General features: G+C 37.1%; 1 protein-coding gene across 1 annotated transcript in view; it reads right to left on the bottom strand.

The window, feature by feature from the left end:
• Positions 1 to 12,965, bottom strand: part of LOC100369003 (aarF domain-containing protein kinase 1-like) — a 28,723-nt gene that overhangs the window by 13,158 nt on the left and 2,600 nt on the right. The window contains exons 3-4 of the mRNA XM_002741325.4: positions 11,420 to 11,623; positions 507 to 665 (exon numbers count right to left, since the gene is read on the bottom strand). Coding sequence (XP_002741371.2) covers positions 507 to 665; positions 11,420 to 11,623 — 363 coding nt within the window. The remainder of the gene's footprint in view (positions 1 to 506; positions 666 to 11,419; positions 11,624 to 12,965) is intronic.

Below are 12,965 nucleotides of genomic sequence, written 5' to 3'. Positions count from 1 at the left end.
CCTTGAGCACCATCATTTGTGTACATTCCAAATTTTAGAACAATGTAGCCCTGGATTATCCCTATGTGTAGCTTCACATTACGACACATAGGTGCTGCATGCGAGCAGAAGTTTGAGTCATGCACGCAGTAAATGTTTACTTTGATTTGACATAGTATTTACCATGCCATTTATAAGGTGATATATCTTTCTATATCACCAGATGAGTTTACTATTACTATGAGTTTACGATTATTTCTCTGTACTTATATTCTAATGTATAATCTAAAATATATTCTACAGAGGAGAACAATGATCAATGTTCAAATATGGGCAATGTTATAATAATAAACCAGTGTTATTACTAGTTTATTCAGAGAAATATTACACAATAAGCTGATTAAGTTGTCATTCAGGATTGATGCATCAAATCTACTCTTGGATTTGAGATAATGCAATTTTTATCAACAATATAATTAAATTCAGTGTGATTGAATTTATTGATTTCTACCCCGGTATTATCTCACCTCCATAGTTTTCATATCCACATATGAATGCTTCTGGACATCAGCATGTTGAACTTTGACAGCAACAGTTGTTCCATCATGTAATGTAGCTTTATGTACTTGTGCCAGAGATGCTGCTCCAATGGGCTTCTCAGAAAAACTAGTAAATAATTCCCCAACCTAAATAGACAATATATAAAATTCTAGGTATCACAATATCAAATGACAGTAATGAATTAGCTGACCAATTAGATTTGGGAGAGAGAACTGTATGGGTATATACTGGTACATTTTGAATACAACTTCTGTTGATCCAGCAAAACAAAGCCAAAATATCTTTGGTGGTACAGCGGTACTCACACACACTGGGTGAAATATTATGCCTTGCGTATACAAACATATGAAAATTTGTGCTTACAAGTCTTAGTAGGGGATTTGGATTATAACACGATCTAAAAGTTAAGCCTATAAACGTTCCATTGTTTTTAGTGCCAAATCCCAACAAATATTTCTTTGGTGTTTGTGAGCTCTTGGACAGCATGGACAGCTCTTCCACTTCTGTGTTTTACTCCCTATCAATTTGGGCCCTGTTTAACCATAGACAGTATAGGAGTATAGTAATACCAAAGTCAAACGCCGTATGCCCAACGCAAGCTGAGCAAGTAAACAATGACGTATTATTTACTTCGATGCGATGTCACTACTTTCGTATCGAACTACAAGTATCTTTCCACAAATGAGTAGTTTTCTTTCCGCAATACACATCTTTCGAACACACAATAGTTATCAGATGTAAATATTACTTTTAATATATATGTTCCTGTCTAATTGAATAAAATTATAAGTTAGTTTCAGACGGCTGTAATGTTTCCGTACATGCTATATTCAGTTTGTACCACATTTTCGACAAAATATTTCAATATTTTTGTTTTCATGATGCATGAATCATCTTATTATGTTATTGTTTACCGACTATGCTCGTTTTTTATTGTTCTCTGCCATGCATTTTTTTTCAAACAGACTTTGAATCCGTATGTTCTCCCGTCTGTCACCATCTTGACTATAGCTCACACTCTTTCAACCGGAATTCATGTCTAAGGTTGTACCCCGTTTTCGACAAAATACTCGAATTTTAGTTTTTATGATGCATGAAACTTTAAATTTTGTTATTTTCACCGACTACGCTTGTTTTTTGTTGTGTTCTGTCTCGCATTTTTTTTAATAGACTTAAATTCTGTCTTCCGTTTTCACGTCTGTTCCCATCTTGACTACACGACCAGTCCTTCAGCCTGAATACACGTCTACCTACGTTATACCCTGTTTTTATTAATAATTTCAACAAAATAACTTGAATACTTGTGTATAAATGAGGCACGATTGTCTTTATTATTTTATTTTCACTATTTTCGGTTTTTTGTTAGTGTTTCAAAGGGTTTCTTTTACGTGACGATCAAGAAAACGCAAATCTTTGCTATTTTCGATGTTGATGCCCGGGCTCTGAATCACACACACACAGAGTTGTTAACATGAATTGCTGTGTCTACTGCGTTTGGATCTTCTGCACCATCATTTCCACCGTCATCAAAATCCGAAAAAAAAAACATCGAGCAAATCATCTACACACGGGAACTCGTGATCATTTAGAATACCGCATTTCGCGAGAGTTCACGACTCTCGCCGCCTAAAAACAGAGTTTTCAAGACGGCACTTTCTTCATAGTAAACAGTTGTACCCGTAAACCAATTTTGACAGGAAACAGAAGCATGGTTTAGAAGCTAATTTTTTTAAAATCACTTTTGACCAAAACTTCAAACTACAGTGTCCATAAAACAAACACTTACAAAATTTTAAAATTCATACAATAAGGTTTCCAAAAATATATAGTTTTGTGGACAAGGAAGGTCATCTTGGTTGCCTAATTAACTAATTAAAATACCTGTAAGGTAAACTGCATCTCTACCTTAACGAAAAATTGAAATAAACATTTAGTTCATGTTAACGGTTAGTTTAAATCAGCTTAACTTATTTCCAGCCTACTCTGCTACAATAGAATCGCTGGAGTTGCTTGTCCTTCCTACTATATTGTCTATGGTTTAACTCCGGGGTTACGTCCAAACTCCACCCTCTTGACTGGGGATCTGTGTTAGAAAATAAACCTTTGTTGTTGCGGTGTACGCAAGAAGGTGAACTACTTATGTTTTTCAACATCACTTCACCTATTAACAATTCACCCCTAGACGTGATAATTTCATTTCAATAGTAAAAATCTGTTCTCAAAAATCCAAATAATCACAACCTCACTGAAATTTATTTTCTATTCTTACCCACAAGCCACACCCAGACCATTCATCAAAACGAGTGGTCCGGGGTATACTAGTACTGTGACCCATGCCGAGGACTTCCTGTTTGTAATGCTATATGATAAATCAGGAGGTATGTACGGTACCCTCTAGAAGGCATTTGAGACCAGTTTTGAGACTCTCCCACAGAGGAAGATGCCATTTGAGACCGTGTTTGAGACCGATTTAGAGACTCTCGGATGCCACATAGACCGGGAATGAGACCGTGTCTGAGACCAGCTTTAGAGACTCGCGGATGCCCCGCAGACCGGAAATGAGACAGTGTCTGAGACCAGCTTTAGAAACCGTCAATTCGCGCAGTCTGATTGGACAACCATCTGACATCAGAAAATTGTATTCTACTCTTTTCACCATGAATTTAGGAACAGAAAAATTGTCGATAGATTTGTTAGCGTACAGACAGCCATGGTAAATATTTTATTTTACGTCAGTAAAAATACGTGGTCACGCCTGTAAAAAGGTTATTCCTGCGTCACGCGCCGCCGATTACGTGAAAACACGGTTACAGTCTCTTTTAGTAACCGTGGTGAAAACAATAGAAGGCTTCAAAAGTAGTCACACCTCACAGAGGTGTTAAATTTGCCACAATGAACACGATAACTACAATGGTTGTTACTGGTGTAGTTCGGACACAGAGCACACATTTCCGAGATAAACCATAAACACGAAGTCAAAGAATATATGAAGAAATAAAGTACATGTTTTGTGACGAATTTCTCTATCCCTGTCGTGGGCAAGAAGTTTGTTTAACCGCAACCCGGATTGCAAACAAAAAAAAAATGTCTGGCGTTGCTTGACCGGGATAGAGGTGCTGTGTATTGGGTTTGAGGTTTAGGGCTAAATAGATGTACGAGCCCGAGCACTTCAACCTAACCATTTTAACTTGTATAAATAAAATTAGAGATGGACACAAAATATAAACCAGTAGTAATATGTTTCGTTAAAATGAAAATGGGCATCTCAGCGTTGAAATATTCACAGAAGTGTAGTTATCATCGGTAAAAACACGTTAACTCGCTCAACAGGAACTCGTGCATATGCGACCCAACGTTCAACAAACGTAATTTCGTTCGCTGCTCAATGGCGCCAAGAACTAATTACAGATAAAGGGAAATGAACAGCCGTCTCTTGGTTGCCGGGACGCCGACTATTTTGGGCACCGTAGCTGCGGTTTCACGCACCTCTGTTGATACTTAGTACTATTTAAGGAACGCAAATCGCGGAACTTTTCTCTAAACTATGACGTACTCCCATTCACCCATGGAGCTAAAAAAATTTTTTTTTAGCTCCACGACTCGCCCCAACCTAGCATTGACAAATAAAGAAACACTTGCAACTCAAATACGATCGTTATCGATGGACACAGACCATTGTTACTACCCGTTAACTGGCTAATTGGGTGAATTTTGCGCCTGTTTTTCTGGATGATATCGGGTTTGTTAACGATTATGTCAACTGCTACAAACAATCAACACAGTTACTAAATATTCCGAGCTTCATGTTTCAGAATACAGTACATTATAATAATACAGTCTTGTATGTCGTCAAACTATTCTCTTTTTTAGCGTCTCAATTTTCTCGTAGATAACAAGTCTGTCAACAATTTTTCTGTTCCTAAATCTGTGGTGAAAAGAGTAGAGAATACAATTTCGGATGTCAGAGGGTTGTCCAATCAGACTGCGCGAATTGACGGTCTCTAAAGCTGGTCTCAGACACGGTCTCATTCCCGGTCTATGTGGCATCCGAGAGTCTCTAAATCGGTCTCAAACACGGTCTCAAACGGCATCTTCCTCTGTGGGAGAGTCTCAGAACTGGTCTCAAATGCCTTCTAGAGGGTACCGTACATACCTCAAATCAGATTAACTATCACATGAAACCAAATAAAAATCATTCTAAAATAACGTACAATGTACCTATACCCAATTGATTGTGGATTCATTGACCAGGGAGAAAGAAATTACATTTACAATAGTAATCGACGAGCAGGTCCGGATAGTAACGTTCGGTTGACGATATAGACGATACAACAGTACTGATTGGACCTACATGAATGCTAATCTATTTCACATAACCAAATGTTTTTTGTTTTTTTTGTTTTTTTTTGCTGTCGTACATTATCTTCGGTAATAACTCCGAAAGTTAAGTCTTATATCTTCAGCAGAACGTAGCCGTTAAAACTTGCAAAATGAGTCTGTTTCAATCGATCATCGCTTAAGCAGCATACAATTTATTTATTTTTTGACTCATTTAAAAAATACGAACGGTGTCAATATTTAAAAATGCATTTTGTCTGTCTCTGACGTGCTTCAGAATAATATAGATCTTGGCCGATCATATTTTTACAAAAGACCTGAATGTACAGCACTAATTTTACCCAACCTCATGCTTGCTTCTGCTTTTCGATCATTATTTTTACTCGCTTTTGCAACCGCATGTTGAATAATTTCCACTTAATTTTTAGAGCGCGCGAACCCAGAAATATCGCCCGTCCGCACTCTGGCATTTTAAATACATGGCCGTGGCATCAATATGTTCCTGGTGTCTCTGCTCTCTGCCCTAAGGAGTTAGCGTTGCCTGTATCACGTAATTGTCTCGATAATCATATTGTTGAAACGAGGTAGCAGCCCTGGATTCAAACGGAACACAGCCCAAGTTACGTTCGCGAGCGAAACAAAGTATGGTGGTTTGGAAGTGTCGTTCGAAATTAAATAATGGTTAATACTCGTTGAATCCTCAAACTTTAGCACTAAAACAATCATTTCGACAACTCATGTGCCAGTGTTCAGTGTTTGAACAAGCGGTCAGTGTTTTTAATAAGCGAGTGAAAAAAAAAAGGGATAAAAACATGGTCGTTTTTCCGGTCGGAAATTAAGCGATGTGCTGTTGATTAAAATGTTATAAAAGCGAAATATTGGGCGAAATGAGTATTGATGCCCATTTATAGTTTGACATGCGTCACCAAATGGGAACATGGTTAGAGTTGGTAGTACCATGGAAGGTACTAATCCATGGTAGTACCAGTACTAGTATACACGGGGAGGGAATCCAGAGAGAGAACAGCCAGCATCCCTTTCACGGGGAAACGTGAAATCTCGACGGATTTGTTTCGTTCTCACATGTAATATTAGGTTTTGTGGGCTTCTGAGTTCAAAAAAGATGACTAAATCAACCAAGAAGCAAGCGTTTAGAGATATACCTATGCAGAAGTTGGTTTGCCAGTACTTAATCCATTTTTAACACCTAGGCTACTCTATTGACATTGGTTGTTTATTTCATGGATTTGGCACTTGAGGTGGCTGATAAGCCGTGTCGAAAACGTGCACAAAACGACCATTCTGTGCACGTTTTCGACACAGATTAAAAACCAGTTGTAAGCACAAATTTTCATATGAAACACCTGTACATCAGATATGCCATGATCATTTACATTCACAATTAACGTTGACATCTTGCATTGTTTTAATTTAAGATAGTTAAATTATGACCATTTCAAAGTTAAAAATGCATCAAAATCAAGCATTTTTACAATCCTAGTACAAACTTCATACATGAAACACAATTGTTTTCTTTTCATCAGTTCAGATTCAAATAGCCATCTAATGGCAAATATGTACTGAATGGAAGGAGGGATATGTTATTCCAGAGCCATATCTCTGACATACCTTGACTAATTGCAACCAAATGATATTTAATACATTATACATCATAATACACATATTAATAAGCATTCATTTCAACTTCAGATTAAAAATAACTGATTTTTGTTTCAGAGTTGTTTACTATTGCTCAAGGGGGACACTCATGTCTGTGACAAATGTTTTTTTATTTGATAATTTATGCTTTTAAGAATAAGAAATGAAGAAACAATTCACATAATCTGTTGATTCAACAAGAAGTTTAACAACTGTTTTAAGATAACCAAATTATGTCAGACTAATTAACCAACCACACACTGGGATTTATATCACATGCATCTATGAACCAATCATGTTGTTAGTATTTATATATGGAGTATGGAGATAACCCAAAATATGACACGAATATATCTGAAATCTCATGACATATGAAAGAAGTCATTGAAAATGACACAGTCGTCATATTAAGCGGAGGGGTTGTCGCGAGCATGTCCTTGAAACTTGAGTTCCAAGTGGCGTATATTTACATCAAAACATGTGTTCCGTGTAGTAGTAATATGGCCAAAAATAAAAACAGCCGTTATTCGGCCATCTTTGATCTGATTATGAAACACACTGATATGTATGATGTATGTGCCAAATACGAATGAAAATGGTACATAAATTGTGGAAATATAGTAGTAAGGCCAAAAAGTCAGATAGCTGTCAATCGGCCATCCTTGACCAGATTTTGAAATGAATTGTCATGGACATGCATCCTAACATGTATAAAATACATGTATGTGCCAAATATGAATGAAAACTGACAGAGCACGTCCAAGATACAGCATAAAAAACAAAAACAAGATGCCTGCCAGTCTACCATCTTTGATCCAATTGCGAAATAAATCGTCATGGACATGTATCCTAACATGTATAATCAATGTACCAAGTTTGAATGACAACTGACAAAGCATGTCCAAAATACGACATTTTCAAAAAAACAAGATGGCTGCCAGTCGGCTAAACCACTGCATGTGCATATGTCCCACATAAGATACTAGGCACATGCAAAGAATGAATGAAACAAGTAACCTGTAGAATACTGTGTGGGTAATATTTTTTATATCGATTTTTGTTGCATTTGCAGCAAATAGTTACCAAACAATGAGAAATCTATAGGATTGAATATACCCCACAGCTGGCTTCACATGCATTGTTCATAGTTCATATGGTGCTTACACCAGGATTTAATTACAGCACCTAGGCGGTATGTGGTTACAGCTTAATGTTCCGAGTAATCGCAAGAAATTGACATGACAATAGAAATTCATTAAAGACTGGCACTCCCGCATGCAATTAACAGCGAGTGAAATTCCTGGGATTGAAACATATATTTTGAAGTCACTGATGTAGGCAACAAATAACTGCAAGTTGACATAAAGACGAGGTAGTTTATTTAATCAGTGGTCAACTAGAGGCTGAAATTATAATTAATTTGTTTATTTCAATTTCTCCTGACGTCAAATAGAATACACTGGTGAAACATGGTAGTAACTGTGGGTGAAAGGATGTTTTGGGGTGTAGTTTACATTGTATATGGAGTGGCAGGGTCGGGTGTAATGTGTTCATTTCCAACTATTATGAAGTCATGTAGAATTTCACTTAATTTATTTTTGCTGACATGTTTTCAAGCATTACATGTGAATCCAATTTTCACTGCGCTGTGTCTCAATAGAGTATGAGGGAAATGGCATATTCACTGGAATTTATTTCAGGGGAAAAATGTTTTCAGTGATAATGAAGTATTATGACAGATACCCTCCCCGTGGCTTTCATTGCGTATGGAAGTTATTTTCACGAGTGATGCGGTGTATCCTGCTGCCGTACATTCACGAGCGAAGCCACGGGGAGGGTGTGGGGTTCTGTTATTATACACATGTCCCATATTTGATTACCGGGTATTTCATATTAAAAAAAGAACGTGCAACAAACCGGGATAGAAATTTAGATCGGGGAACCCAATTGCCCATTAATATGCTCCAAGACAGTGCTGCGACCTAGCAACGCTTGTCAGTGTAGAACGCGTGTCGCTGTACTTGTGAAAATAACATAATCAGACGTCTAATTTGAGTCATTGTCCGAATAAATAACTCGTGGAAGTTTAAGCGCGGTGGTCGTAGCGCAGCGCGTGTTCGAATTTCATGTAAATAAACAATGTATTTTACACGCGTTGTATACGTCGCTATGAGTCCCATATCGAACAGGACGCGACACCACGACTGTCGCCCTTTAGTTGGGACCACGACAGAACCAGAACTTAAACTGGGCGACTACGATACACGGTAGATGTTGAAGTTAAAAGTTCCTCCACAGATCTGTGCATTGGCGAACATGCCGTGCAACTGCGGTACACCACTGACGGAATGACTTTCGTTGAAATCGATCATCGCTGACTCGTGAGCTGCACACTACAACCTCGTTTGTGATGTTGCTTGCTGGTCGTGGATAGACTGAGTCTTGGTTACCGGTTAAATTTTGCTAATTTGGCGTTGGTAATCTTTATTTGGAACTGAGTAACACCGCAACGTTGCCAGCAGAAACCCCATGGTATATGGATGTTGATGGTTGCGGCTCCATATTAATCGGAGATTTTACTGCGGGTCCAGGCAGCGGGTGGATCTTCCGAGAGCACTTCAAGATTTATAAAACTCAGTTTCCAGGTGGTCAACAAACATTAAGTTCTCCCAATCCTAGTATTCTATGTGATGTACATACAACATGCCAAAAATGCTGGTGAACGATTTGAACCTGACAAAAATACTTGAAATAGATACCAGGAAGGGGGGGGGGTAAAAGAAGAGTTATATAACATTTTATTATTCAATAATTTATTAAAATACATAAGTTTGTCCAACTCCCTGTGATACAACACCTCAGACATAGCTCATTGTACTCGGCTTGAGTGTGGGCAAAAAGTTACTATTTGAATTTTTGATATCTTGTTTCATTAATGAGAAAGTTGACCCCGAAGTTAGAGTAACTGTTCAGCAGGAATGGCTTTTTAACTCTTCTGTGATTTTTTTTGGCTTGGCTGATTTTGTTCATACTTGACAGGCAGGTCGTACCATCACTAATTGGAAAAACAATCCTGACCCACCGCTACCATGGCAACAGCCAAAATCTGTTTTTTGAATACTTTCGCCAAATTTATTGCCTCCTACCAGTCTTGTAATAGCAGTGCCCAAATGACCATGCCTTTTATTTTGGCTACGTTGCGCACTGGTAAGAGATCACCGGCGCCGACATTGTTACCACTGTCAACGTAATCCCAACGCAGCTTTGAACTTTGAATAAAATGTAAATGCTTCCTCCAATCTAGAAAATACTATCGCAAAACGGTTGGAAATAATACATTTAACGGCTGAATATGTCCTAACAATAAAATAAAGTGACTTCTAATGACTGCCATGTTATTTTGCGAACCTCGTATAAGGTGCCCGGTTTTAGTTATAAACAAACGTTAGCTTCACGTTCATGTCCTTCCATGATAACAGCCGAAAACATATTGCTTGTTTTTTACCGGTTTTCATTGGCAACCGAAGTATTTTTATTTTGTAAACAAATTTTCGTCTGCTATTTTTATTCAGTTCAAATCGTTCAGCAACATTTTTGGCATATTAGGTGTACATCACATGGAATACTACGATTGAGAGAACTTGATGTATGTTGACTGATTTTTATCATAGTACGAAGTACCAGGAAGTTACTCAGTTCCAAATAAAGATTACCAACGTCAAATGAGCAACATTTGACTGGTAATCAAGATTCATTTAATCCATGGCTAACAAGCAACATCACAAGCGAAGTTGTAGCATGCAGTACTAGTAAGTCATCCCGTCAGTGGAGTACCGCAGTAACACGGCATGTTTGCCATCAGCATTGTATTCAAACGAATCACGTGGTGTGCCGTTCTCGTTCAAACCCGGGATTCAATCAATAGGGGAGTCCCAGTAAAAAAAAACACATTGCAAATCATGCAAGTTCAACATTTTCAAACCAATATACTAAAACAGAAATGCTCAGAGATGCAAATGAAGGATAGATATTACTTTTCACTATACACATCTCTGTTGATACTATCCCTCACATATTCTACTCCCAATTACTCATGCGTAAAATGGACTAGCCTCTTTCATGTTGACATTCAGACTAAAATCATGTGACAGGCTGTTAAAATTGGCTGTTGCATACTCTTTCGCCGGTCTGGAAAATGTGTTTAATTAACTCACATTCAAGCAACAATGCAGATTTCCCAGTGGGAGTGAGACTATTCGACTCTGCCACTAAAAAATAGGGGTGTTTTCAGCAAAAAACGAATAACCCTGGAATACACACAATATACTGAATTTCGGAACAAATCGTGCATTATTTACAGCAGCAGAATACCACAGAAATATCAGACGAAACATGAAAACACTATATATTGTATTTCAGCCTGAACCCTCTATATTGCAATTCAAGGAATTAACCCCATATGTGCATCCATTTCCCACCTTGGTATCACCCACCCCTGAAAACAAACTCTTAATACCACGCTGAAGCGTTTGGTAATCAGTCCACAGTATTCTGAAATATGACTCTGGACAGACTGACGCACGGACGAACAGACACATGGACGGACAGACTCAGGAACTCATGGACGACCGGGGACATGTATCCTAACATGTATGATCTATGTACTAAATTTGAATGAAAAATGACAAAGCATGTCCAAAATACGACATTTTCAAAAAACAAGATGGCTGCCAGTCGGCCATCTTTGATCCAATTGTAAAACAAATCGTCATGGACATGTATCCTAACATAATGATGGACAGATACTCGTGCACACTCTGAATCCCAGCTTTCTGACTTTGTCAGAACTACCGGGGTAATTAGATTTATTTTGTACACTTACATCTTTTCCCAAGTCTTCTTTTATTACTTTACACATGTCTTGTAATGATGACTGGGGGGCATCATTGTGCAACACTTTCATGGTCTCTACATACTCTTTAGGTAACAGATACTCCAACGCACCAACATACTGACCAACCTTGATGAAGACTCCTCCATTAACGCAACATAATGTACGTAGTTTGACAGCAGATCTTAAGTGAATCTAGGTCAGAAATCACATAGGAGAAATAATCGTCTACAAGACTAGTCTCCCAAAGTAACAATTAAAAGAAAAGTCAAGGCTAACAATACTCCCAGATGATACAGCTTGGAAAATGTAAGGACATGCAATTTACAGTTTATTGATATCACTTTTCATTCTCTAGATATTAAAATTTTCACCAGTATTACATGTAATAATAATAATAATAATAATAATAATAACTTTATTGCATCCTTGGAATTACAAATGTTCTATTGGTTTACAGCAATAAATATATAAGTGATTAAAAAAAAAAATCAAAGTACGATAACGTAAAAAATAGAAAAAAAAAGAGTCAAGGTATTATATCCAAAAAAAGCTCATTTCTTAAAATAAATGATTTATGTAAAAATTCCCCTAAAAGTTTTATTATATTTCTGTCATTACTTTTCATTAAATATGTGAATTTTTGCAGGTTGGTAATGATTTCTTTGGGGAATAAAATATTGGAAATAAAATCATTTCTATCTGTTTGATATCGTGGGCAAACTAAAAGAAAGTGTAATTCGTCTTCGATCTCCTGTAATGGGCATTGTTTACAAATTCTATTTTCTAATGGGGTTTTTGGATTGGTATGTCTGCCTTTTTCAATGGCTAGATTGTGACTACTTGTCCTGAATCTAGCCATTGATATTCTTTGATTATTATCCAAAACATTAATGTAATTTTCCAGATTGTAATTAATTTTAAATTTAATGTATGTTCTCAGTTTTGTTTTTTCATTTGTCATATTCTCTCTCCAGTATGTTATGTATTGTTGTTTAATAGTGCTGCTAATTTCCTTAATATTTTGATGTGATAGCTGTGATGTTTTAGAGAGGTCTACATCTTTCAAGATATTTTTGACTGATGTTTCCCATTGTGCTTTTGACAAAGTCTGATCGCTTAACGCTATCTTTGTATAATTATTTTGTGACTTGTCTGTGACACGGGACCAGAACTTAATCATATTGATTTTCACTTCAGTTATCAATGGAAATGCTCCAATTTCACCCCGACATGCACTATTCGCTGTGTATTTATTAAGCCCAAGTAGTTGTTTAATGAATTTTAGATGCACTTTTTCTGTTTTAGTTTTGTCCCAGTTATTGTTACTCATATTTTCCATTCCCCAAATTTCAGATCCATACAGTAAAATTGGTTTGATACATATATTAAACAGATGGATGTACGTTTTACAGTCTGTTTCTTTTGGTAAAGACTGCTTTAGTGCATACATGGCTTTGATTGCTTTATCTGCTAGGTTGTCTCTAGCTTCTGTAAATTTACCATTTGACTGAAAGATTATTCCAAGATAATTATA

This window comes from Saccoglossus kowalevskii, chromosome 2 (genome assembly GCF_978046115.1).
Source record: "Saccoglossus kowalevskii chromosome 2, keSacKowa6.1, whole genome shotgun sequence".
Taxonomy (NCBI): Eukaryota; Metazoa; Hemichordata; class Enteropneusta; family Harrimaniidae; genus Saccoglossus; species Saccoglossus kowalevskii.
This window is presented reverse-complemented; position numbering and strand designations above follow the sequence as displayed.